General features: G+C 40.4%; 1 protein-coding gene across 22 annotated transcripts in view; it reads left to right on the top strand.

Moving 5' to 3' along the window:
- Positions 1-26,279, top strand: part of CADPS (calcium dependent secretion activator) — a 480,914-nt gene that overhangs the window by 234,543 nt on the left and 220,092 nt on the right. For all 22 annotated transcript variants that reach the window (XM_018038339.1, XM_018038330.1, XM_018038334.1 and 19 more), the window contains exon 6: positions 1,020-1,141. In XM_018038339.1, the coding sequence (XP_017893828.1) occupies positions 1,020-1,141 (122 nt within the window). The remainder of the gene's footprint in view (positions 1-1,019; positions 1,142-26,279) is intronic.

Consider the following 26,279-nt stretch of genomic DNA (forward strand, 5'->3'; position numbering starts at 1 on the left):
CTTTTGGAGTGCAAGTCAGTGATTTGTTAATATCCCTTGGTCTTTATCGATCTCTGACGTCATTTGTTCCTGATTTTTAAATCCGTGTCTTCTCCTCTCTTCTCTGCTCCCTTCCCTCTGATGAGTGGCAGTGTGTACCACTAAATATGAAAATAGCAGGTGATTGAATGGAGTTGGAGGGTAGTGGTGGGAAATGCCAGGAGCTGTAAATAATATAACTTGGTCAATCCAAACCCAGCCTTTTTCTCAGTCTAGACAGAGAGTATACAATTGTAGGCTTTTTTTTTTCCGCTCTACAGTGTTAGCCTGCACAGAATTTATTTATTTTATTTCTCTGTCTTAAAATTATTGTCGCAATTTCAAGTTCAGATTTCTAACTTTGACTTTGATTCAGGTTTTCATTTTCTGGTAGCAGAAGCTGGAGTATTTGGCGATCCATTTACCTCTAGACTGACGTAAAGCAAGGCAACAGGGGCTGTAGCAAAGTAGCAGTTGCCACCTTTGAATGGAGCTCTCCAGTTTGCCACAGTCCCCATCACTCCCTTTTGCATCTCTGACTCTCATGCCAAATGGTACTTGCCCTTTATCTTAGCACTTGTGTTATCGCTTTTTGTAAAGAGGAAAGTTAATTTCTTGGTCTATGTCTCCAGCAGGTTCTGAGTTAAAAGCTAGACTCTCTTTTTTTTTTTAAAAAAAGGAGAGTCTATTTCTTGTGGAAATGAAAAATCAAGATCTTATGTGTTTTTAACACAGAAAAATGTAGCCCATTCCACTTAATCTGGTTCCTGTGTGCATCTAAGTTACTTAACCTTGTCTTTCCGTCTGGGAGGCAATAAGCTACACTATGAAGAATTGCATCTTTGTGCTGGATATGTCCCAACATGGCTGGTAGACACCTGATTGAAGTTCTCAGATACCTGTTGGGGTTTTGTGTATATGGTCTTAATGTATCTATTTTCCTCTGGCTGATGCTGTCCATAGACTTTGACAGTAAACTCTGCTGTGCTGTCTGTTTGCAGGTGGTGATCATGGAAGTCCAAGGCCTCAAATCCTTGGCTCCAAATCGCATTGTGTATTGCACGATGGAGGTGGAAGGAGGAGAGAAACTGCAGACCGACCAGGCCGAGGCTTCAAAACCAACGTAAGTTGTGTTTCTCCATGGTTCACCTTCCAGGTGGTTCTTCTCATTGGCATCATTTTGGCCAACTCCCAAGTTGAAGCTTGGTTCCCCCAGAAGAGTACAGTGACATCCACCTTGTTTATTCTCCAGACAGAATGACTTGACTACATTTTCACTTAGCAGCCTTAATAAGGGTTCCATTCCTTCAGAGCAGAGAACAGAAGGAAATGTGAGATACAGTCTCCTTTCTGGAGATTTTATGCATTTACCTGACAGAGTTTAGTCATCACCTGCTGGTTTCAACAGGATATGCAGGGGAGCTTGATAGAATTTTTTAAATTATATTTACTAAATAATATTTGATAACCTGTAAATATTATTTGGTATAAGCATTTTTTCCAAAATCTTTCTCTGTGTGCCACAGTTATGAATATATCAGCTAAGCAGTACATTACATGAGGCACATTCCATTAATTTGTTAGGTAAACACATATTTATTAAGGACTCCCTGTGTGTGTGTGTGTGCAGTGCATGGTTGCACAGTGGAGAGGAAAGTAGTCTTTGTTATAGCCCAGCAGAGCTTTCAGTTGAATAGGGGAGCAGAAAAAGAGTCTCACAAATTTATAGCTACAAATAGATACAGATACTGAGAAAGAAGGAGTGCTTTGTGAGGAGACATCAGGGGAACCTGAACCAGTCTGTAGAGACAGATTCAGAGCAGGCCTTCTTGAGAAGTTATAAGACATTTAGGCTAGTATTATAAAAGCTGAGCAAAGGAGTTGGAGTAGAAAGAGCATTCCACGCAGAGTCAGCTTGTGCAAAGGCCCTGTGGTCAGCAGAGGCCCTGTGGCATGGCAGCATTCAAAGAAGGCCAGTGGGGGTGGAGTCCAGAGAACAAGGTATGCCATAATCTGCCACGAGGCAGGAAGAGGCCACACCATAAAGAAACTTACTAGATCACAGAGAGGACGGATAGGCATGTATGATTAGACATGTGTTTTGAGAGGATTACCCTGGCTGCAGTGAAAAGGGCTGGAGTCAATGTAGGAGGCCACTTAGAATTCTATTGCATTGGTTCCCGGGAGCTATGATGATGAATGTATTTGGGTCAGTAGACACTCAGGCTGCAAAAAATTCTTGAGAGATCACTGTTCTCTTCCCTCTCTCCCCACTGCCTCTTTCCTTTTCTATCTCAGTTAAACTAGCCTAGGATAATGAACATCTTTTTTATTGTTGTTAATTCAGAATAAAGTCATAAAAAGGATAACCCCTAACAGCAGCTCTCCTCCCTCAAAGCATTATGAGCTGTTTGGCAGAACATGAATAACATACTGAGATGTTCAAACAAAATAGTTCAAAGAAAGCACTGAATGTTTCCCTGACTAGGGAAAATCGGAGGGCATTGTGTGCCTTCAAGTGGTTCTTTGTATGAATACGCAAAGGCCTCAGATGCTCAGATCTGGGTGAAATTAACTATCGGGTGGAGGAGGAAATTGGAACCAAAGCAACTTGTCACACTCCATCCTTCCTCCCTTTTTAAAAATTTAGTTTCAGACTGAAAATGAATGCGGTTTCTTTTTTATCACCATTGATAAAAATCCCAATTTTCCCCCAGCTGTCACCATAGCCTGATCATAATCAGTGCTGCCTAGGGTGTTATATAATTTATATGTGTTTTTGAAACATGTGTCATGTGGTGGGAAGAAAAACTTCTTTGGTGTTCATGCTAACCTTTTACGAAGTTGAGCCCGATATAGTGTCATATGTAGAGAAGGAAGGAGAAGACTCTGATTATTTGAACATGCTGTTGTTTGATACCAGCTACTTAACTCAAAATGTAATTCATATCAGTTTATGGGGTTTAACGGTTTCAGTTGCCAAGGTGAAGGATGAGCTGATTTTCATGTGCATATGAATGCTTAAAACAGAGTTTCAGATTACAAATATTGAATGCTTTGGTCTACCTATTTGAAATGCTGATGTTTCACAAATATATTTACTGACTTCCATATATGTGGATTATTATGTCCATATTAATAAACATCTCACACTGAAGCATTTTGCTTTTCTAGCTAGAAGTTAAGTTTTTTCTTTATTACTCTTCAGTCAGTGAGTAGGTATTAGCCGAACCCCATAGAGGGCTTGTTTGTATTTTTTGTTTTTTAATACCATAAGAACGCAGCTTCCATAACTAGCATCAGGTCAAATCAGTCAGTAGTGGCTAACTAGAGTGCTGTTTTGAGAGGGTTCTGAAGCCAGATTTATAGTCAGAGGAAAATAAAGCATGATCAATATGAAAAAAGAGGTACGAGTGGCTTGTGTTTGCCATTTCTAGAGTATCTCAAAGAGGTCTACCAAAGTTTATGTTTCTTCCCGTCTCTTCCTTTCTCCTTTCTATGTCAGTTCTCCTTATAAGCTCTGCTCAGCTGCCTTCTAAAGCCGCAGTTGTTGCCCACTTCTCTCTCCCTTTTTCTTCATCATGGCTCACTGCTAACTGCTGCTCTGCCTCCAGTTTCATCCGGCAGGATGAAGGAGCCTGTGCACATTCACACGGTCGCATTTTCTTCTTCCCTCTCGTTTGGACTCACTCAGAATCCTCTTCATCATTTCTTTTCTCTGAAGCTTGTATTTCTTCTCCTTTCCTCCTTGCTTCTGCTCACAGTTTTTCCCATTACTAATCTCTAACTGTCATCTCTGCTACTTGATTTTGATTACCCCAAAAAGTACCCTGTGGAGGGTCATCTTTCATCTGCCCTAATAACTCCACTTCATCATCTGACAAATTTAGCCCTTTTCCTGCCCTATTCATCTTCTGATTCTTTTCTCTGACTATTCTACAACCAACTGATGCCCATTCTCTATTGACACATTCTAAAACCAGGATTCCATTGAAGCCTGTTTCATTTAGTACTTATAAATTCTATTGTTCCTGCTACCAAGTATTTTACCCATTTGCTGGAACTGTAATATCTTATCACGTCCTAGCCTATAAGGAATTTGGCTTTTTCTTTTTTTCCAAGTACAGTCAGAAATTCAGGAGTATAGTGCATAACCCAGTTTATCCAAGAATATATTTTTTAAAACTCTAATGTATAGAATAATCCAAAAAAACAAAGACGGGAGAGTGGTATCATGTTCAAGTTGACTTTGGGAAATGCAAGGCATTACATTTCTTTCTGAATTATTCAGTGCACATTGGCACTTTAAAGGCTTTGAAGATTTACCAAAGAAAAATAAACCTTGTTTTTTGTTGATCCATGAGTTTCCCAAATGATATTCAATTAACCCCTATTAGCATCCATTGGGAGAAGGCAATGGCACCCCACTCCACTACTCTTGCCTGGAAAATCCCATGGATGGAGGAGCCTGGAAGGCTGCAGTCCATGGGGTCGCTGAGGGTCGGACACGACTGAGTGACTTCACTTTGACTTTTCACTTTCATGCATTGGAGAAGGAAATGGCAACCCACTCCAGTGTTCTTGCCTGGAGAATCCCAGGGATGGGGGAACCTGGTGGGCTGCCGTCTATGGGGTCACACAGAGTCAGACACGACTGAAGCGACTTAGCAGCAGTAGCAGCATCCACTGAAAATGCTGCTCTGTATTGTTCAAACCTAGCAGTGGAGGGTTCAAGCTCTCTCACCTCCTTCATTAAGGTTGCATCTTCTGTTATAACCAGAGCTCTGCCCCCAGGTGGTCATTTTGAATTAGGTGCCTGTTATAAGAATGCTGTATTCATGAGTGAAATACATTGTGTGGTTGGAAAAAATGTGTGTGAGTGTGTATGTGTACCCCTTCTCATCTTTCACTGTATCAGTCTCTTGGCTACATGTGGGTTATTCTGAAGCAGACCATATATCCTCTCAATTCTGTTGTCCTCCTCTCCTAGGTTTTTGAAGTAGGAAGCCAAAATATACAATCAGATTTTTTCAAGAGATATACTTACTTTAAAAAACATTGCCTTCATTTGCAACATACCGTTTCTGCTTTGGTAGGAAACTGATGAGGGGGCTGAGGCAGGAGTCACTGAAATCCCACTTTTCAATGAGCTTCTCAGGAAGGCGTGGAAATGGAGAGGGGAAGACTGTGGTTTCAAGAACTCAGATATATTTGCCCACCTCCTGTGAAATAGAGCAGAGGGATTTTCTTACCATAAGGCAGTGTTTTTCTTCTTTTTTACTTTTTATTGAAATATAGTGGATTTACAATGTTGTGTTAGTTTCTGGCGTACAACAGAGTAACTAGGTTACATATTCTTTTTAATATTCCCTTCAATTCTAGCTCATTTCAAAGTACTGAGTATAGCTTCCCATGCTATACAGTAGGTCCTTGTTGGTCATCTATTTTATATATAATAATTTGTCTCTACTAAAGCAAAACTCCTGATTTTTCCCTCCCCAGCCTTCCCTTTTGGTAATTGCAAGTTTGTTTTCTCAGTCTGTGAGTCTGTTTCTGTTTTGTGGATAAGCTCATCTATGTCATATTTTAGATTCCACATGTAGTGATATCATATGGGATCTATTTTCCTGTCTCTGATTTTACTTCACTGAGTATGAATATCTCTAGGTCCATTCATGTTGCTGCAAACAGCATTATTTCATTCTTTTTTATGGCTGAGTTATATACCACTTCTTTGTCCATTCAGTTGTTAATGGACAGGTTGCTTCCATGTCTTGGCTTTTGTAAATAGTGCTGTTGTGAACACTGGGGTGCATATATCTTTTCAAGTTAGTGTTTTCTCCAGCTATATCCCCCAGAGCAGGCTTGCTGAACTTTATGATAGTTCTGTTTTTAGTTTTTTAAGGAACTTCTCTACTGTTCTCTATAGTGGCTCTTACCAATTTACATTCCCACCAATAGTGAAGGAAGGTTGCCTTTTCTCCACACCCTCTCTAGCATTTGTTATTTGTAGATTTTTTTATGATGGCCATTCTGACAGGTATGAGGTGATACCATACTTTAGTTTTGATTTGCTGTTCTCTATTAATTAGTGGTGTTAAGCATCTGTTCATGTGCTTTCTAGCCATCTGTATGTTTTACTAAAATGTCTATTTAGACATAGAAATGTCTGTTTAGATCTTCAAAGGCAGTGCTTCTTGAAGGGTGGCACTCTTACTCTGCTGATAACAGAGATCATGTTAGGTGTTAGGAAGACCTAGAATTGAGTAACATGAAGTCATATGATAAAGAAGTTACCCTTCCATGTATTTTTCAGTTTTTCTGATCAAGTCAAGGAGAATGCTTATATTGGTTCTGGTAAATCTTTAATCTGAGGAGGCCTTACACATAGCTGTGTAAAGAAGAGAAGCCAACAGCAAAGGAGAAAAGGAAAGATATACCCATTTGAATGCAGAGTTCCAGAGAATAGCAAGGAGAGATAAGAAAGGCTTCCTCAGCGATCAATGCAAAGAAATAGAGGAAAACAACAGAATGGGGAAGACTAGAGATCTCTTCAAGAAAATTAGAGATACCAAGGGAACATTTCATGCAAAGATGGGCTCTGTAAAGGACAAAAATGGTATGGACCTGACAGAAGCAGAAGATATTAAGAAGAGGTGGCAAGAATACACACACCTGTACAAAAAAGATCTCATGACCCAGACAATCACAGTGGTGTGATCAATCACCTAGAGCCAGATATCCTGGAATGTGAAGTCAAGTGGGCCTTAGGAAGCATCACTACAAACAAAGCGAGTGGAGGTGATGGAATTCCAGTTGAGCTATTTCAAATCCTAAAAGATGATGCTGTGGAAGTGCTGCACTCAGTATGTCAGTAAATCTGGAAAACTCAGCAATGGCCACAGGACTGGAAAAGGTCAGTTTTCATTTCAATCTCAGAGAAAGGCAATGCCAAAGAATGCTCGAACTACTGCACAATTGCACTCATCTCATAAGCTAGCAAAGTAATGCTCAAAATTCTCTAAGCCAGGCTTCAGCAATACGTGAACCATGAACTTCCTGATGTTCAAGCTGGTTTTAGAAAAGGCAGAGGAACCAGAGATCAAATTGCCAACATCTGTTGGATCATCGAAAAAGCAAGAGACCATCAGAAAAACATCTACTTCTGCTTTATTGTCTATGCCAAAGCCTTTGACTGTGTGGATCACAATAAACTGTGGAAAATTCTGAAACACATGGAAATACCAGACCACCTGACCTGCCTCTTGAGAAACCTATATGCAGGTTAGGAAGCAACAGTTAGAACTGGACATGGAACAGTAAACTGGTTCCAAAACAGGAAAGGAGTATGTCAAGGCTGTATACTGTCACCTTGCTTATTTAACTTCTGTGCACAGTACATCATGAGAAACGCTGGGCTGGAAGAAGCACAAGGTGAAATCAAGATTGCCAGGAGAAATAACAATAACCTCAGATATGCAGATGACACCACCCTCATGGCAGAAAGCGAAGAAGAACTAAAGAGCCTCTTGATGAAAATGAAAGAGGAGAGTGACAAAGTTGGCTTAAAGCTCAGCATTCAGAAAACTGAGATCATGGCCTCCTGTTTCATCACTTCATGGCAAATAGATGGGAAAACAGTAAAAACAGTGACAGTCTTTATTTGGGGGGGGAGGTGGCCTCCAAAATCACTGCAGATGGTGACTGCAGCCATGAAATTAAAAGATGCTTACTCCTTGGAAGGAAAGTTATGACCAACCTAGGTAGCATATTAAAAGGCAGAGACATTACTTTGCCAATAAAGGTCCATCTAGTCAAGGCTATGTTTTTTCCAGTAGTCATGTATGGATGTTGAGAGTTGGACTGTAAAGAAAGCTGACTGCCGAAGAACTGATGCTTTTGAACTGTGGTGCTAGAGAAGACCCTTGGGAGTCCCTTGGACTGCAAGGAGATCCAACCAGTCCATCCTAAAGGAGATCAGTCCTGAGTGTTCATTGGAAGGACTGATGTTGAAGCTCCAATACTTTGGCCACCTGATGCAAAGAGCTGACTCATTTGAAAAGACCCTGATGCTAGGAAAGATTGAGGGCGGGAGGAGAAGGGACTGACAGAGCATGAGATGGTTGGATAGCATCACTGACTCAGTGGACAGGAGTTTGGGTAAACTCCAGAAGTTAGTGATGGACAGGGTGGCCTGGCAGTTCGTGGGGTCTCAAGAGTCAGACTGAGCGACTGAACTGAGCTAAAACCTTTAATACCCCTACCAGCCTCATACTCAGACCCTTTGGCAGATAAGAGCCTTCCATTAGAATCTAATAGCGTGATTTAGATCTCATTTAACTAAAAATGTTTTCTGTGTACTGGGTCTTGGAATGATTTAAATGAGAATCGATTATCTTTCCTGGATATCTCCTTTGAAGTTTATGTATAAGGGAATGATGTAGAAGGCAGACATTTACATTCTCTTAACAAGCGTACTTGGGATGCTCTCGTTACGTCCAACTAGTGCTGGGGCTATGGACATAAATAACAGAAATCAGGCCTTGGCCTCATGGGTCATTCATTCTGGTAAAGGACACGAAAAACAAACTAATGAATGAAAAATACACGAGGTAATAAAGATTGTACTTTCTATTACCTTCCAATCATGGTTGGTGACATAGGTTTTTCTTTCTAAAGACCTATATTAACATTTAGATAGTGAATTAATTTAAATAAAATATATTAAGCAAATAATAACACAGATGGTACCTAAGTATGATTTTTTAAAAAATCATATAGCTATCTTGTATTGGTATGTGGGAATGGCGAAGACTGCAAAGATGATACACAAATTAATTTGCAGAAATGGTGTAAGGAAACCTGATCTATATTCCCTGAGTGCAAGATGCAGCCCCAGATGCCTGTCCTTCTTAGTGGATTCACGTGGACATGCTGCCATCTAACCATAGCGTGTGCTAAGGACTAAATACAAGAGAAATTTAAGGAATTCTGCCGAAAAGAAAGGCAGCTGGAGTTAGCAGCCCAGCATTGTGCTAGCTTCTCTGAAATTATATTCTTCTGAACTGAAGCCAAGAATGCCACGTGGTATTTTATTATTTAGCAACTTTGTTATTCCCTGACAAACCATGGGCTTCATGATATCTGGATTTTATTACTGTCAGGAATTTGAAAATATGATCAAACCTTTTCCTGACATTTTCCAAGAGAATAAGAAACTAAAATATCCCAATGATATACTGGGCTGTAGCCATAGCATTTTCTAATGGCATCTTATCTGATAAGAATATATTTTTTATATAAAAAAAAGAACAAGAACAAAATACAGAGGCTTGCTATAACATTTTTCTTCTGTGAAATAGATTATTTGTCCTAATGGTATAATTCAGAGTGGGCCAGGCTTATTATGCCCAAATTATTCTTAGAAGCACAGTTCCATTAAATTGCCCCACATTAAGTCAGTTACAAAGTCAGAAAGGAAGTCATGCCCTCGTTTGTTGTCTAATGCATCATCTTCTTAATGGTACCTCCTTCTTCAATTTAGCTAAAAATCTTTTCCTGTGTACTTGGAATGGTTTAAATGGAAACAGTGCATTTCCTGAATGACCCCTTTGAAATTTAGGTATAAGGAAATGGTGCAAAGGGTAGCAGTTATATTCCCTCAACAGATGTATGGGGGATGCTTTACTTGTGGCCAGCAAGTGCTGGGGCTACAGCTGTGATTAGCACATCAAGCCCTGCCCTCATGGAGTATACAGTCTAGTAAGAGGCACAAGCAGTAAGCAAGTGAATAAATGAATACACATGATAAAACCAGGATGTAATTCAGTTCTGTAAGAAATGAACAGGCTACTCCAGGAAAAAGAAGCAGGGATGTAGGGTACTTAAGTGAGCAAGGCAGCCCACTCAGAGTGGGTAGTGTGTGATATAACACGTGAAGGATGAGAAGGATCCAGCCATTAGAAGATTTTAAGCCAGTGAGGGGAGGGTACAATTGGATTTCCATCTGGAAACCTGAAGCCTCTTTACGGACCAGAATAAACTCGAGACCATGGAAGTCTTGGTCGACAAATAAGACAACAAATAAGAGCCCCTACAGTATAAACTGGGAGATAATACAGACATGGCCCTCAATTTTGTAGAGCCTTGAAAAAGCTGGGTGGAAACATCCTCGTGCCTGGACCACAGAGTGATCAATTCTTCAGGAGCCACTTTAAGTTTTGAGAACTGCAAAGCCACCACGTGGGAAAGGGAGTGAGGCCTCCTGAGAATCAGCTTCTTTATTATCTACCTTTCTTGAATCTTCAGCTCAAGGTCATAGTCCAGAAGATAGTTATACTGAGTGAGAACTTGATGCCATTTCTATGGATTTTCCTTTCTGAGGAAAAGGCTTAGCTTCATTCAGAGTTAATTAAATCATAAATGGTAAAGGCCAACACTGACCCAGAAATTCAGTTTTGCTAGGCTCCCTGAAGATGTCTGAGTTGTGAGGAAGCACATTTCTAATCACAGTTTGCAGTGCTCAGAGACCAGAAAGCCTGGACCAGAAGCCACAACTTGTGTTGACAGCCAGTTTGTGTTTGCTTATGAGCTGGAGGGTGAAAGGAAGCTGGCTGCTAAAGCAACAATTGACAGCGCAGTAGAAATGAACAGATGCTAGAGAATAAGCTTTGGAGAAGGTGCTCTGAGTGCTGCATCTGGCTCCATCCTCAGTTAGCCACCCTCTCTCATGTAGGTCACCAAGCTTTCCAGCTTCACCAAATCCTGAGAAGTGGTATCCAAGACTCCTTCTCCCTCAAGAGTGCTATAGTTTTGTTTTGATTTGTTTTTTGTCTTCATCTGGCTGGTCCTGAGAAGAGCCATAGTAGCAGAACTTAATGTCGAATTTTCAGGCAATAACATGAAGTTGTTTAAGGTGTCTAGAGTTGATAGGAGTTCCAGAATCGGATTATTATGTGGTGACTGGCGTTTGGCAGTTAGACCATGATACTCCATCCAGATGTGAGAAATTCATGAAAGTTCTGATTTCATGAAGAGTCCTACATTGGCTGGGTATGAAACAGCCAATGTATCAAAAGCTATCAAGCTTTTTTGATAGCTCTTTAAGAACTAAGTGACAGTAGGTCCATTTCCTTTCTAGCTCAGCTCCTCGAGTACCTTGTCAGAGCTTACTTGGCAGTTACATCTGATGATGATGTCATCTGAGAACTGGCTTTATTGCCTGTCACTGTCCAGTGGAAATCTAATTCAATATATGTCTCCCCAGGGCTTCCCAAGTAGCGCTAGTGGCAAAGAACTCTCCTGCCAATGCAGGAGATGCAAGAGATGTGGGTTTGATCCCTGGGTCAGGAAGATCCCCAGGAGAAGGAAGTGGCAACCCACTCCGTATTCTTGTTTGGGAAATCCTATGGACAGAGGAGCCTGGTGGACTACAGTCTATGTGGTCACAAAGAGTCGGACATGATTGAGCACAAGTTGGGTATAAAGAATGCAATTCTGTACTTCAGTCTCCCAGGAGGAAGCTTCGCCAATTGCCCAGTGTGAGAAACCACTATTATTTGGTATTTAGCGATCAGGGAGAATATAGGGTGGAATGTCATACAGTCACTTACCTGTAGTAATGAGATACAACCCTGAAACTCTAAATTCTCACTAATAAGAAAATAAGAGTGGCTTGGTTTAGATTCATCGGGGCACAGATGCAGTCTTGTGTTATGCACAGGAGCTCAGAATGAGAAGGAAGAGTGCTGGGTTTGAATCTCAACTCTGTGACATTGGGCAGGTCACCTCTTCATGCCTTATTTCCCAAATTCTTGAGAAAATTAAGTTAACATATATAAAACACTTAAAAACAGTGCCTGTTGCACAGTAGTCATGTTAGCTGTTGTTATCATGGCCTCATTTTTGCTTTGGAGGGAGAAGGGAGAGATGAGGAGAAAAAGTGAGCTGGGTCTGAAATAGTAATCACTAACATTGATCCAGCACTTTCTGTGACCAGGTACTATACCAAGTATTTCATAGGCAATGTCTTCTTTAATGCTCTACTGAAATTACAGTATAGGAACTATTGTCATTCCCATCTTACTGATGAAACTGCTGAGATTCAGGAAGATTAAGTGATTTGATCAAAGTTGCACAGATAATACAGAGCTAAGCCAAGAGCCAAATGTAAAGTCTTTATTTTTAACTCTTTCTGAAAGAAGTCACTCCCCTAAGAGAAAGTCTTTTAATTAGCATTAACTACTCAGCAGAATGGTCTAACAGGCTCATTTCCTTTCCATAAACTCAGTTTTCTTGTGGGTTAAATCACTGTCCCTGTGTAAATGGTGATGAATGTGCTGTCTCACTGGTGTTCCATGTCAGTGCAGACACTTGGCTCCGCAGCAGATTCCAGCCCATAGGGAGCCACATTGTACGGTGTTGTGTGTGCAAGTCTGCAAAGAGGCGGCCCCTGCCCTGGAGGTGCTTACAGAATCCCAGGAGAGCTGCTGCTGAGCCTCATCCCTCCTCAGAGAAATCGTTATCAATAACAATTGTTCCTGCCATTTATTAAAATACAGCAGGTGGCAGGCACCAAGCCACCTGTTACCAAATGGTACAGTCACACAGAACTGGGTGTGAATCCCAGCCTCACTGCTCACCCACTGGGTGACCTTGGGCAAGTGGGTGCTCCTCACTGGGTTTCAGTTTCTTCTGATTTAAAATGGAGACAGTAATACATCCTGTTCCCATGGAACTAATGTTGAAAAGTGCTATGATTCAAGGTAAGAGCTGAGTCCAGTGGATGGCATATTGTAATCTCTTGAGAAACATTGCTAGTAGCAAAAACTCAGTATAATATCAGTGAGTCCCACATGGTAGTGTTAGGAAATAGATGCTCATTTTCCCCTCCTTACATATTAAAAAAAAAAGCTTAGAAAAGTTAGGCAGGCTTTGCTTAAATCCTACAACTCCCAAAACCTAGGTTATAGGATTCCAAGTACGTGAAAAGCAAAGAGCCAGGTCTGCCAAAGGAGAAAGGGCTCTATTGCTAAAATGCTTTCCAGTGCATGAGAACAGATGCTCGAGCATGTATCTAATCATACAGGACCCGGTATCACCCAAAATATCACCTGGGTATTTGTTTCATCCAAAGCTGAGACAATCCTAGTTTGGACCCCAGTTGTGCCACTGACATTGTTACAGTGAGTAGGTTTACTAAATCCTTCGGAACCTCAGTTTCTTCATCTGTAAAGTGAGGCTAATAATACTTATAAAGTTGTTGATGAGGTATCTATTTAATAATATATGCTGAGCATTGGCACAAATGGAAGGCTGTTATTCTTATATTTATAATTATTGTTGCCATCACTGGAGGCAGGATGGAGAGGAAAACAGCACAGGCCATCAAAGTCAGGTGGTGTGAACTAACGAAGTTTAAGATACTTTCTCTTTCAATTAGATATCCTTTTGTAGTCTGCCTTGAAATGTATTCATTTACATTTTGAGGGAGGGTGAATTCCTGCCACCCCACCATCCCTCTTCAGCTCTTTTGGCTGGTTGAATTATTAAATCAATAATTAAATCAATTAAATCAATACAATCAATATGTCTCATAAAAACAGGTCCCCCAAAGTGACCAAACTAGGCTATCTATATATCATTTATAGACAAATTATTAATTTGTGAAGATTTAACAAGGGGGTTTTTGCTTAGGGTAGGAGACTAATGAAGAAGCAAGAAAGTGTATTTTTATAGTCTTCTTCGCCTTAAACCACCAGCTCAGTGACAGGATGCTTTCTGTCCTGGTGTATGGAAGATACAGCTACGTGGGAGATTTATATCCTGCTGTTGGGGCAAGGAAGAGATCAGAGTGTGTTTTTATATCATTTCCCCCTCCTGACTATTCAAGTAACTCTTAACAATAATCAGTGCACTATTGTGGCATATTAGGGCAACCACACCTCTGAGCCCCAACAATATATAGATTCTTTAATCATACTTGTTAAAATCCATGTATCAAATTAGTTTTCCTGTAATGCCTTACATGTATGATGGTTAATAAATCTTGGTTGACTCAGGTCAAAGCCTTAATGTCAAATGGTGAAGGACTCTGGGCAAAGGTAAAAAGTGGGTCCGTAGAATGGACTTGGAAACCTCTTTAGAATACTCATGGCCATAACTGTCACTGTGGCAGAGATATCTCCACTCAGATGAGTTCTCAATATCTGAAAGAACAGATATGGCTGCAAATCATCCAGAAGAACAGGAAAAAAACCCTGAAAAATAAAGTCAACCCATTTTGTGAGTTCTTCTTGACACCAAACCACTATTACTTTTCAAGTATGAACAAAGTACATACACACTACGCACACCTGTCCAAAGAATCACCAGGTACATCACAGGGTAAAATAATTTTGGAAAATCCGGGAGCGTCTTGACATTTAGCTAATTAAGGCATGGTTCTGCTGTTATGGTATTCTGGCATGGGCTTCCCTGGTGGCTCAGAGGTTAAAGCGTCTGACTCTAATACAGGAGACCTGGGTTCAATCCCTGGGTTGGGAAGATCCCCTGGAGAAGGAAATGGCACCCCACTCCAGTATTCTTGCCTGGAGAATCCCATGGACGGAGGAGCCTGGTGGGCTGCAGTCCATGGGGTTGCAAAGAGTCGGACACGACTGAGCGACTTCACTTCTTCTAACTTCTGCTGTCATGGATTTTTCTTTTGTAAATTTGCTAGAGAGAGAAGGAATGCAGAGGTCTTTTGTCTACTGCTACTTTGTATATTGAGCAGTGCAGTAGAGTTGCAATACCAGTGCTTGAGAGTTGTTAGGAAAGAGGAGTCCGAGGCAGGAACGTCGCTGTCTGAAACCCTAGTTCTGCTCTGCCATGCCTTGTCACCTTGCTTTTCTCCCTGTTGTGTCCGCTACCCACTCCAGCAACAGAACTAGGTGATTTTCTGCTGAGCCAAATATTTGAAACTTGAAAAATGCTTCTCTCTCTTTCTCACTCTCCTACCCTAGAGAGACCCCAAACAAGACACTCCTCGAAACGAGCCTGGTCTTTGGACATGGCAGCCTCTGGAAGAGCTCATTGCGCTCTTTTGGTCATTTGTGATCAGAATCCACCCCGTGGGCCTGCTACTCGGTGATCCCTCAAGTATTTGTCGGTCAGGAGGAGAATCAGATCACAGGGAGAGGAGCTCAAGATGGCATTCTCCATACTCTTCTGCTCATTCGTCTAGCCCTTTCTTCCTTTTATCTTGTTTATCTGAGTGGCTGCTATATGCTAAACCAGGTGCAAGGTGCTGAGGATACAGCAGTGAACAAAAGAAGCAAAAATCCCACCATAATGGCACCCACAATCTAAGGGGACAGGCAAACAATAGAAAAGGCCATTGTAGGTCAGTGAGTAGAGATGCATCAAAGTTTGGCTTTGGCCTTACTGTTTAGTCAGAATCTGTGTACCTTTGCTTTAGCTTTGCCTTTGGAATGCCTGACAGTCAGATCATATCTCAAAGTAGTATGGTCAGTGATGTAGATAATCATCATACGCAATTGGTGTGATACTATCTGAAATAAAAGCAAGATATGTATCCTGCCTTTTGTTAATATCTGCATATTCTGAAATATAAGTGAGCATTCCAAATGTGTATTAGAATAAAAAATCTTTCTATATGCTTTGTATATTGAAATTCTCTGTCAGTGATATATATATACACATACATTTATTGTCAAATGTCAACATAATAATGTACCTTTAAAACTTTATTTTATATGAAAAAATTAAGATTGTCAAAGAGTTAAATAAGTAAGTGACTATTAAAATAATATAACTGGGTATCTTTAGGATGACTATCATATTCCATTTGAGCCAAGAAATCTTTGTAAAATTTAAATAATTGTCAAGGCAGAAAAATTAAGGTTAGGCTATATCATAATTCTAATCTTTCAGTAGACCCATTTGCTATTCTAGCATTCATCACATTATACAAGAAAAAGATTAAATTTACGTTAGTCAGTTGCTATCTGAAAGGAAGAAAAGCTTAATCATTTGCTTTCACTGTTAGTATTTCCCCACACTGTCAGAATTGACCCCCAAATATTCTACCTCTTCACCAAGCTCAAGGCAAAGTAAATATCTCTTTGGCATCCATCTTTAAATGTGCCATATAACAGCACCAAGGGGACATGTTTAGCTGATAGTGCTAGGAAATTATTGTTCCTACACCGCAATAACAGAAGCTTGAATTGTTACTATTAAAACTGTAATAATAAAATTATAACTAAGTTACTAGCTTTACAAATTTAAAATAATACTCTCCTGAATTGTATTCTTCTCAGAAGTACCGGATAATATTTTTAGATAAATGATTAAACCTGTTAACATCTCTTTATATTATTTTTAATTAATTTTTATGGGAGTATAGTTGATTAAAAATGTTATTAGTTTCTGTTGTACAGCAAAGTGAATCAGTTATAAATATACATATAATATATCCAGTTTTTTAGATTCTTTTCCCATATAGATCATTACAGAATAGAGTTCCCTGTGATATGCTGTGGGTTCTTATTGTTATATATAGTAGTGTGTATGTGTCAATCCCAATCTTAAAATTAGCCTTCCCACCCTCTTCCCTCTTGATAACCTTAAGTTTGTTTTCTATATCTGTGACTCTATTTCTGTTTTGTAAATAAGTTCATTTGTACCCTTTTTTAAGATTTCACATATATACATTAAAATACACTATTTTTTTTTCTCTTTCTGACTTCACTCAATAAGATAATCTCTAGGCCCATCCATGTTGCTGCAGATAGCATTATTTCATTCTTTTTTTATGGCTGAATGATATTCCATTGTATGTATTACCACATCTCTTCTTATCCATTCAACCATAGATGGACATTTAGGTCCCTTCCATGTCCTGGCTATTGTGAATAGTGCTGCCACAAACACTGGGGTGCAAGTATCTTTTGTTTCTCTCCAGATAACGTGCCCAAGAGTGAGATTGCTGGATCATATGGTAGCTCTATTTTTTTTTTAATAATTTCACTTGATTCTTGTATTCTTAACAGCTTATTCTGTGACTTAATACTCAACTTTGGTCAAATATTTATTTGTCACCCTCTATCCATTTGTTTTTCATGCAGAATGCAGGTTTAGGGCCCCTTGAGGTCTGCTGTAAAGAAATGATGCAAAGAGATTTGGTGGAGACTAACTAAGTTGACAGAAAGTGAAGTCACTCAGTCGTGTCCGACTCTTTGCAACCCCATGAATCGCAGGCATGCCAGGCCTCCCTGTCCATCACCCAACTCCCGGAGTTCATTGCAGACTCACGTCCATCGAGTCCGTGAATGCCATCCAGGCCAGTCTCATCCTCCTGGTCATCGCGCCTTCTCGCTCCTGGGCCCCAATCCCTCCCAGGCATCAGAGTCTTTTCCAAATGAGTCAACTCTTCGCATGAGGTGGGCCAAAGTTACTGAAGTTTCAGCTTTAGCATCATTCCTCTCAAAGAAATCCCAGGGTTGATCTCCTTCAGAATGGACGCAGTTGGATCTCCTTGGCAGTCCAAGGGACTCTCAAGAGTCTTCTCCAACACCATGGTTCAAAAGCGTCAATTCATTGGCACTCCAGGCCTTCTTCACAGTCCAACTCTCACATCCGTACATGACCACAGGAAAAAACCATAGCCTTGGACTAGAGCAGACCTTAGTCGGCAAAGTAATGTCTCTGCTTTTGAATATGCTATCTAGGTTGGTCATAACTTTTCTTCCAAGGAGTAAGCGGCTTTTTAATGTCATGGGCTAGCAAGTCACCATCTTCAGTGATTTCTGGACCTGCCCTCAGACATAGTACTGTGTTGCATTCTAGCCCTTGTCATCTCTTGGTTCTCCCCGTTTGTAAGTGTTTCAGTTCAGTTCAGTCGCTCAGTCATGTCCGACTCTTTGCAACCCCATGAATCGCAGCATGCCAGGCCTCCCTGTCCATCACCAACTCCCGGAGTTCATGCAGACTCACGTCCATCGAGTCCGTGATGCCATCCAGCCATCTCATCCTCTATCATCCCCTTCTCTTCCTGCCCCCAATCCCTCCCAGCATCAGAGTCTTTTCCAATGAGTCAACTCTTCGCATGAGGTGACCAAGGTACTGAAGTTTCAGCTTTAGCATTATTCCCTCCAAAGAAATCCCAGGGTTGATCTCCTTCAGAATGGACTGGTTGGATCTCCTTGCAGTCCAAGGGACTCTCAAGAGTCTTCTCCAACACCATGGTTCAAAAGCGTCAATTCATTGGCACTCAGCCTTCTTCACAGTCCAACTCTCACATCCATACATGACCACAGGAAAAACCATAGCCTTGACTAGACGGACCTTAGTCGGCAAAGTAATGTCTCTGCTTTTCAATATGCTATCTAGGTTGGTCATAACTTTTCTTCCAAGGAGTAAGCGTCTTTTAATTTCATGGCTACAGTCACCATCTGCAGTGATTCTGGAGCCCCAAAAAATAAAGTCTGACACTGTTTCCACTGTTTCCCCATCTATTTCCCATGAAGTGAAGGGACCAGATGCCATGATCTTAGTTTTCTGAATGTTGAGCTCTAAGCCAACTTTTTCACTCTCCTCTTTCACTTTCATCAAGAGGCTTTTTAGTTCCTCTTCACTTTCTGCCATAAGGATGGTGTCATCTGCATATCTGAGGTCATTGATATTACTCCCGGCACTCTTGATTCCAGCTTGTGTTTCTTCCAGTCCAGCGTTTCTCATGATGTACTCTGCATAGAAGTTAAATAAGCAGGGTGACAATATACAGCCTTGACGCACTCCTTTTCCTATTTGGAGCCAGTCTGTTGTTCCATGTCCAGTTCTAACTGTTGCTTCCTGATCTGCATACAGATTTCTCAAGAGGCAGGTCAGGTGGTCTGGTATTCCCATGTGTTTCAGAATTTTCCACAGTTTATTGTGATCCACACAGTCAAAGGCTTTGGCATAGTCAATAAAGCAGAAATAGATGTTTTTCTGGAACTCTCTTGCTTTTTCCACGATCCAGTGGATGTTGGCAATTTGATGTCTGGTTCCTCTGCCTTTTTTAAAACCAGCTTGAACATCAGGGAGTTCACGGTTCAGGTATTGCTGAAGCCTGGCTTGGAGAATTTTGAGCATGACTTTACTAGCGTGTGAGATGAGTGCAATTGTAGGTGTTTATTACCCCCCAAACGTTGCTTTTGCTCACGTTATTTGCCAGTGTGTACACTGTGGTTCCAGTGTCTTGGTGACTGACCTTGAGTGCGTTGCAGTCAGCAGGCATCTCTTGCAGCCCCGTGGGTCCTGGATGTGCAGCTGGGACAGTCGGTTCCCTGGCTGGGCCTCTTGTTCTCTGTGAGGATCACTCCACAGCTGTGCTGCATCCGTCCCCTCTCCACCTTCGCAAAGATACACCTTTTACAGAACGCTACATGCTGACATTAGCGTGACACTGACACCAACCAAAAACGAAAATTAAAGGCATTTGCTTCCCCCTTAAGCTTACATGCCCTGCTTGGTGTAAAAGTCAGATTGCACTGTGCTTGGGGAGTATGAATGTGAAAGCATTTCAAGAAGTAACCTACAACAGGCTCAACGTCACCAAACAAGGCAGCGGCTCTCTGTAAATAATGTGAGTGTTGAGTACTTAAAGTCTTTCTTAAGAGCCATGTTTAGTTATATTTAAGTAAATGATGTTAGTCTCCAACTTCACAATGGAGTCTTAGACCTAGGATTCTCCTAACAGGTGCAGCTGCTGAAAAAGTGTGGGTGGAAAATACATACCTTGTACATAAACATCAGGTAATATTTTCTGTTTTGTATAAAGCACCATGCTTGTTCTTATTATTGACTTAGTTTTAAATATCAGATTTGATGTTTCAGATCAAAAAAGTCATATGTTGACAAAAATTGAGACAAATTGTAAGGAGAATTTTTATGCATGATGCCAATATCTGTCAATAGTGAATATAAATGTCTTGGTGGTGTTTTTCCAGTTTGCAGTTCTGTATCTATGAGTGTGTATACTTAACACCATAAATGTAGGCACATGATACAGACCCTTGTATGGAAATCTTTATATTCATTTATGGTTGTTTCTTTTGGAGAAATTCCTGGGATAATGGTTCATAGTTATTTCCTATTGGTGAGTAGAGTGACCAACTCTCCCAGTTTGCCCAGGACTTGCCAGTCTTAGCACTAAATATCCTGTGTCCTGGAGCATGTTGGGATAGTTGGTCACCCTATTCAAGTGAACACAGATTTTCAGCCTCCGTCACCCTGCAAGCAGGGTGCTGGGGAGAGGATATGATTGATAGTCACTTGATGAGTTTATTTATTGGGAGCTTCAGCCATCAGGATGCTGTCTTTGTCTCTGGGGCCTCAGAGAATTCCTGGCAGCTTTTAAACTTGAAAGTTGCTCAGTCTTGTCTGACTCTTTGAGACCCCATGGTCTATACCATCCATGGTATTCTCCAGGCCAGAATACTGGAGTGGGTAGCCTTTCTCTTCTCCAGGGGATCTTCCTTACCCAGGAATAGAACTGGGGACTCCTGCATTGCAGGTGGATTCTTTACCAACTGAGCTATTTGGGAAGCCCCAAATTAAGATGCGATTCAGTTCTTTGTATACAAACAGCAGACAATCATTGTGCTCAAATGAAGGTCATTCTCTGGCCTCACTGAGCAATCTTAATTTGCTTCATTAATCTGGATACATAAAAAAAGCTCACAGTTAAAATTATTATATAAACAGCAGAGTAATAGTTGATGTAACTTAGCAAGCAGGTTACATTGTGATGTTTATACATTGAGGTGAGAAGAATTAATTTCTTAGTTATATTTGTATAGAATCTTGGGTGAGTAAAGCATGGAGAGGAAACAGAGTTGCAGATTAAATTATACAGGGAGAGACAAGGCACATGAAACAGACACATCTCATTGCAGAAATTTTCCAGATCTTCTTCAATAACTAGTAATAATATGAATCCTGTTTGGAATAGAGTTTGGGAGTTAGTTCCTTCTCCATTTTTTTAACTTACTGATATCCACATTGTGTGTTAAGTTCCAGTGAAAATGTGTCTGCCAGGCAAGTCATGGAACCAAGGTTAATACCACTGGCTTTAATTAAAGTAACCTAAGATCAGCTACCAACTTCATTACCTAATACCTAATTTTTTCTAGGATCTAGGAAAAAGTATTGTACACAGAAAAATACATAGTAAAAAAAAAGATATATTTTCCTCTATATAAGTATATAGAGAAAAAACAAAATAGTATAAACATAATTGAGATATAGACATAGATATAATTTGAGGAAAGAATTTTCTCTTCCTTTTGAAATTTCATATCTCTTTTTAAAAATAAACTAAGAAAAAGATTTGACCCATATTCAAAATGGAGCACTTAAGAAATAAGATGAGAAATGTACATAACCTTGAGGACACTCTAAATGGAGAGGCAGTTAATAGGGCTTAATTCTAAACCTAGGTTGCCAGGGTAACTAAAACCATGTTTCTTGAAATTGACGTCAAGCACCTTGTTAAAAAGTGAGGATAAATCACAGAAAGCTCCAGACCAGCAGTATTTGCAATGATTTTTAGACCCAAGGTGCTGATTAGAAGTACATACTTTCTCTGCATGAGGTTAAATTTAATCAAGGGACAAGTGATTAAAATTTCTTCCTAGGATTACTTATTTTAAAAAGAAAATGAGATAGTGCAGATACAAAAATATTGTCAGTTCAGCCAAAACAAAAACTATGGTTTGATGCGACTCTGCTGCCTAGCTGTTCCAGATCTCTTGATCCACTTTGCATCCTGGTATATTCTGGTTGTTCTGCACTGATTCATATTCTGTTTCCTTATTTATTTAGCAGTCATTTATATAAAGTAGGAACCAGACACTGCTTTAGCCACAGGAGTACAACAATGAACAAGACAGTCTCTGCCTTCAGAGAACCTGTATTCTAGTGGGAGGAGACATTAAGTATGTAAACAAATAAGATCACCAGGCTCCTCTGTGCATGGAGCTCAACATTCAAAAAACTGAGATTATGGCATCCAGTCCCATCACTTAATGGCAAATAGATGGGGAAACAGTGACAGACTTTATTTCCTTGGGCTCCCAAACCACTGCAGATGATGACTGCAGCCTTGAAATTAAAAGACACTTGCTCCTTGGAAGAAAAGTTATGACCAACCTAGACAGCGTATTAAAAAGCAGAGATGTTACTTTGCTGACAAAGATCCGTCTAGTCAAAGCTATGGTTTTTCCAGTAGTCATGTGTGGATGTGAGAGTTGGACTAAAAAGAAAGCTAAGCACTGAAGAATGGATGCTTTTGAACTTTGGTGTTGGAGAAGACTCTTGAGAGTCCCTTGGACTGCAAGGAGATCCAACCAGTCCATCCTAAAGGAAATCAGTGCTGAATACTCATTGGAAGGACTGATGCTGAAGCTCCAATACTTTAGCCACCTGATGTGAAGAACTGGTTCATTTGAAAAGACCCTGATGCTGGGAAAGATTGAAGGCAGGAGGAGAAGGGGACGACAGAGGACAAGATGGTTGATGGGCATCCCTGACTCAGTGGACATGACTTGGAACAAGCTCCAGAAGTTGGTAATGGACAGGGAGGCCTACCATGCTGCAAACCATGGGGTCACAAAGAGTCGGACACGACTGAGCAACTGACCTGAACTGAAATAATGAAAACCACCAGGCTCCTCTGTCCATGGGATTCTCCAGGCAAGGATACTGGAGTGGGTAGCCATTCCCTTCTCCAGGGAGTCTTCCTGACCCAGGGATTGAACCTGGATCTCCTGAATTTCAGGAAGGGAAGCAGGGAAGCCCTTTAAGACAGCAGTGAGTGCTATGAACAAATGGAAAGGGGTAATATGAGAGGAAATGCTCTATCATGGGAAGTTCCCTTTATTAATAAATTGGTCAGGGAATTTATTCCTGAGATGCTGCTCTGGGAGTTGAGAACTCAGTGTCAAGAAGTCAGCCACCTGGAGAGCAAGCAGAAGAATGTTCCAGAAAGAGCATAGAACCAGTTTAAAGCCCCTGAGGTGGGAATAGCTTATGATGGTCAAGGAAAAGAAAGAAAAGTGTTATATCTGGAATACATAAGCAAGGGGGACTGTCATGAAACAGATAGGCAACAGCCAGACCAGGTAGATAGAGCTTTGTGGGCCATTAAACGACTTTAGGTTTTAATTTAACAGCCAGAGGAAGCCATTGGAAGCTGTGAGCAAAGGATGACCACCCTGCCAGGTACCTTGTGAGTTCTATGTGTGTGATGGGTCAGGAGATAAACAGAACACTAAATACCTTTGTAACCTTCTGGTTCAAAATTGAGTGATAACTTCCTGGGTGTTGTGTAATTACTGTGCTTCAGAAATTATGTATATAGCTCTATTATTTGCCAACATAAAGCAATGAAGTGCTAATGCATGCTACAACACTGATAAGCCTCAAAAACGTTATAAGTTAAAGAAGCCAGATGCAAAGAACCCCATGTTATGTGATCCCATTTATATGATACATCCAAAAAAGCCAAATCAATAGAGATAGAAAGTAGACTAGTGCTTCCCTAGAACTGCAGGCAGAATTGCAGGCAGATCTTTTGGGAATGATTGGTTGCTATCATGTAAATTTACTGAAAATCATTGAATTTTACACTTAAAACATGAATTTTATGGTATGTAAATTAGACGTGAATAAGGCTGTTATTTAAAATTATCAGAAGAAAAGGAGTTCCATATCTGTCCTTTTTGAAAATAAAAGAGACACTAGGAAACTAGTGGGAAGCCACTAGTGGGGGGCTGTCCAAACAAGAGATAATGGTGACTTAGACTGGAGTGACAGTGAAGAAAAACAGACATGTTTTGGAGAAAGATGCAAAAAGGCTCATGGTAAAATAAACTGTGTGCATTCGTGAAAGTAACGGGGGGAGAATCCAGAATAAGGTCTCAGTTTGGGGTCTGAGTGACCGCACAGTGGTGGTGCCACTTCCTGAATGACAGGAGCAGCTCATTCTGTCAGCATACCTGCTACGTCAGTATCTGTAAGCAGCCTGGTGCTGGTAATTAGGAAGTTTTGCATGCACACACACAGACACAGACACACACACACACACAGGCGCCCACACACACACACACACACACACACACACACATATTTAGTCAACTGTAAAGGATTCAGAGTTGTCCCTGTGTTAACAGCTCTCTAATTCTCTTGTGCTTTTATATGTCTTTTTTTTTTTTTCTTTCTTTTTGAGTCTGGAAGAAAATGATTGCTCCCTGGCCAGTGTGCATGGGGAATTGCATCTCATCTTCATCCCGCCGCATCAGTGTCTTGGCCCCGAGTGAGTGATGTGGCTCGGGAGACGTTCTCCCTTGTAGCAGTGCAGGCTCGCACAGTTTTTTTCTTCTCCGCAGGTGCCAGGGGCAGGGAAGGGGGTTCTTTCCACTCTGGTTATGCCCATGGGAGGCAAGTCACACAGCAAACACCTTCCTAATTGATTTCCTCCTAATTTGTGGATCTGAACAGAGGAAGAGGAATACTCCACTCCACCTACAGCAGAGCAGACCTAAATATTTAGACATTACGAGCACGAGCAATGTCACCTGAGAAACTTCCTCAGGGATAGATCAACTGATTTACGAACACGTTGCCTACCCTGGAGCTTCACAATTAGAATTTCATATGACAGTATGAGGTTGAATATATTTGAGATCTCAAATAATAATGGCTTTTCACTGAGAGGGAGAATTCTGTTTCTTCCCAGTGGTTTTAAAAGCATAAACTAAGAGTGAAATAGTTTGAAGGAGGGAGGGAGGGGACTGAATGCAAGCTTAAGTGATCGCCTGTAATCAAAACTACATCACAAAGAAACTCAACAGATTAGAGCCCTCTATCTCTATAGATTGTATAAATAACAGCTTAAATGGTGAATAGAAGTCATATATTTATGTATAATTTTTTAATTCCATATCATCATATAATTTAAAAGAAAGACATCAAGTAATGGTTTGTTTTCAAGACTGTCAGATTATTCTGAGAGCATTACTCTGTTTAGTCATTTCTGTAGTTAGGGCATCAAGACGGTTGCTGTCTTTTTAAAATCCCTCAGTTTGAAATTTTCAGTTCTGTAAACAGGCCATAAAGTAGGTCTTATTTGCTTTCTAACAAATAAGGCAGAACAGCTTGCCCACAGAGATTTAAATCATAATTTACATTTAGGTTTATTTTTATAGACAGGCCATAAGCACGATTTGCAAAGCTGGATAAAACCAAGGCACTAGAAAATTAAAAAGAGAGATTTATTTTTCCCCTTAAAATTCAGCTCAGTTGTAATTTAAAACTAACTGCTTTAATTACATAGAATAATTGGATTAGGCAGAGGTTTGCATAGTTTGTCAGAATCAGAATACGACAGTTCATGTTTGCTGTTGTGTTCTGTTGAAAGCAAGATGTGCACACACACACACGCAAGATGCACACACATATACACACACACAAACCGGAAGGAAAGTAGACTGTAATGTGGAAACGATTCAGAGGAATTAAGGGCTTAACACTATGTAAAAATAAATCATGCACACATATTAATGAGATTTCACAGAAAAATCTCATTTTTTCACAGAAAAAAATTCTGTATTTGACTTTAAGAAGAATTAGGACATATATCTACTTGTAAGTCACCCTCCCTTTTTCAAATCCATCATACTTTTACCATCCACTGCACTTCAGTCAGCACTGAAATATACAGTGTTTAGCTTGGCTCTGTCTTTTCTAAAACTACAGTCATTCCTGACCACCCTCACACCATACCTGCATACAACCAGCACTATTATTTGTTTTATTCATATTTTTAAAAATCTACTCCTATTCTAGAACTTAGATTTAAAGGAGACCTTTTTCTGTCTGATTGTGAATAGAGAGTAGCCATAAAAATAACTTCAGTGAAAACAATACAACTTTAGTAAATTCTAGATTGAATCTGTTCCCTGCAGAAGGAGGCGCCAATGTCAACAAACTGCCATCTCTTTCAAATAAAAGAGGATGAGCAAATTCAAGACATTCTTCTGCCATGCTGAGCCAGTCTTCTTGAGGAGTCGGAAGGGAAGAGGATGGCTGTCTAGCATGGGCATTCGTTGCCCCCTCTTTGTGCCACCTAGTATCATTTCCGGAATACTAGTCTGCGTTTTGAGACTCACAATACTCAATAACTATTTGTTAAAGAGCTTAAATATACTCTGAAT

Source organism: Capra hircus, chromosome 22 (assembly GCF_001704415.2).
Source record: "Capra hircus breed San Clemente chromosome 22, ASM170441v1, whole genome shotgun sequence".
Classification (NCBI taxonomy): domain Eukaryota; kingdom Metazoa; phylum Chordata; class Mammalia; order Artiodactyla; family Bovidae; genus Capra; species Capra hircus.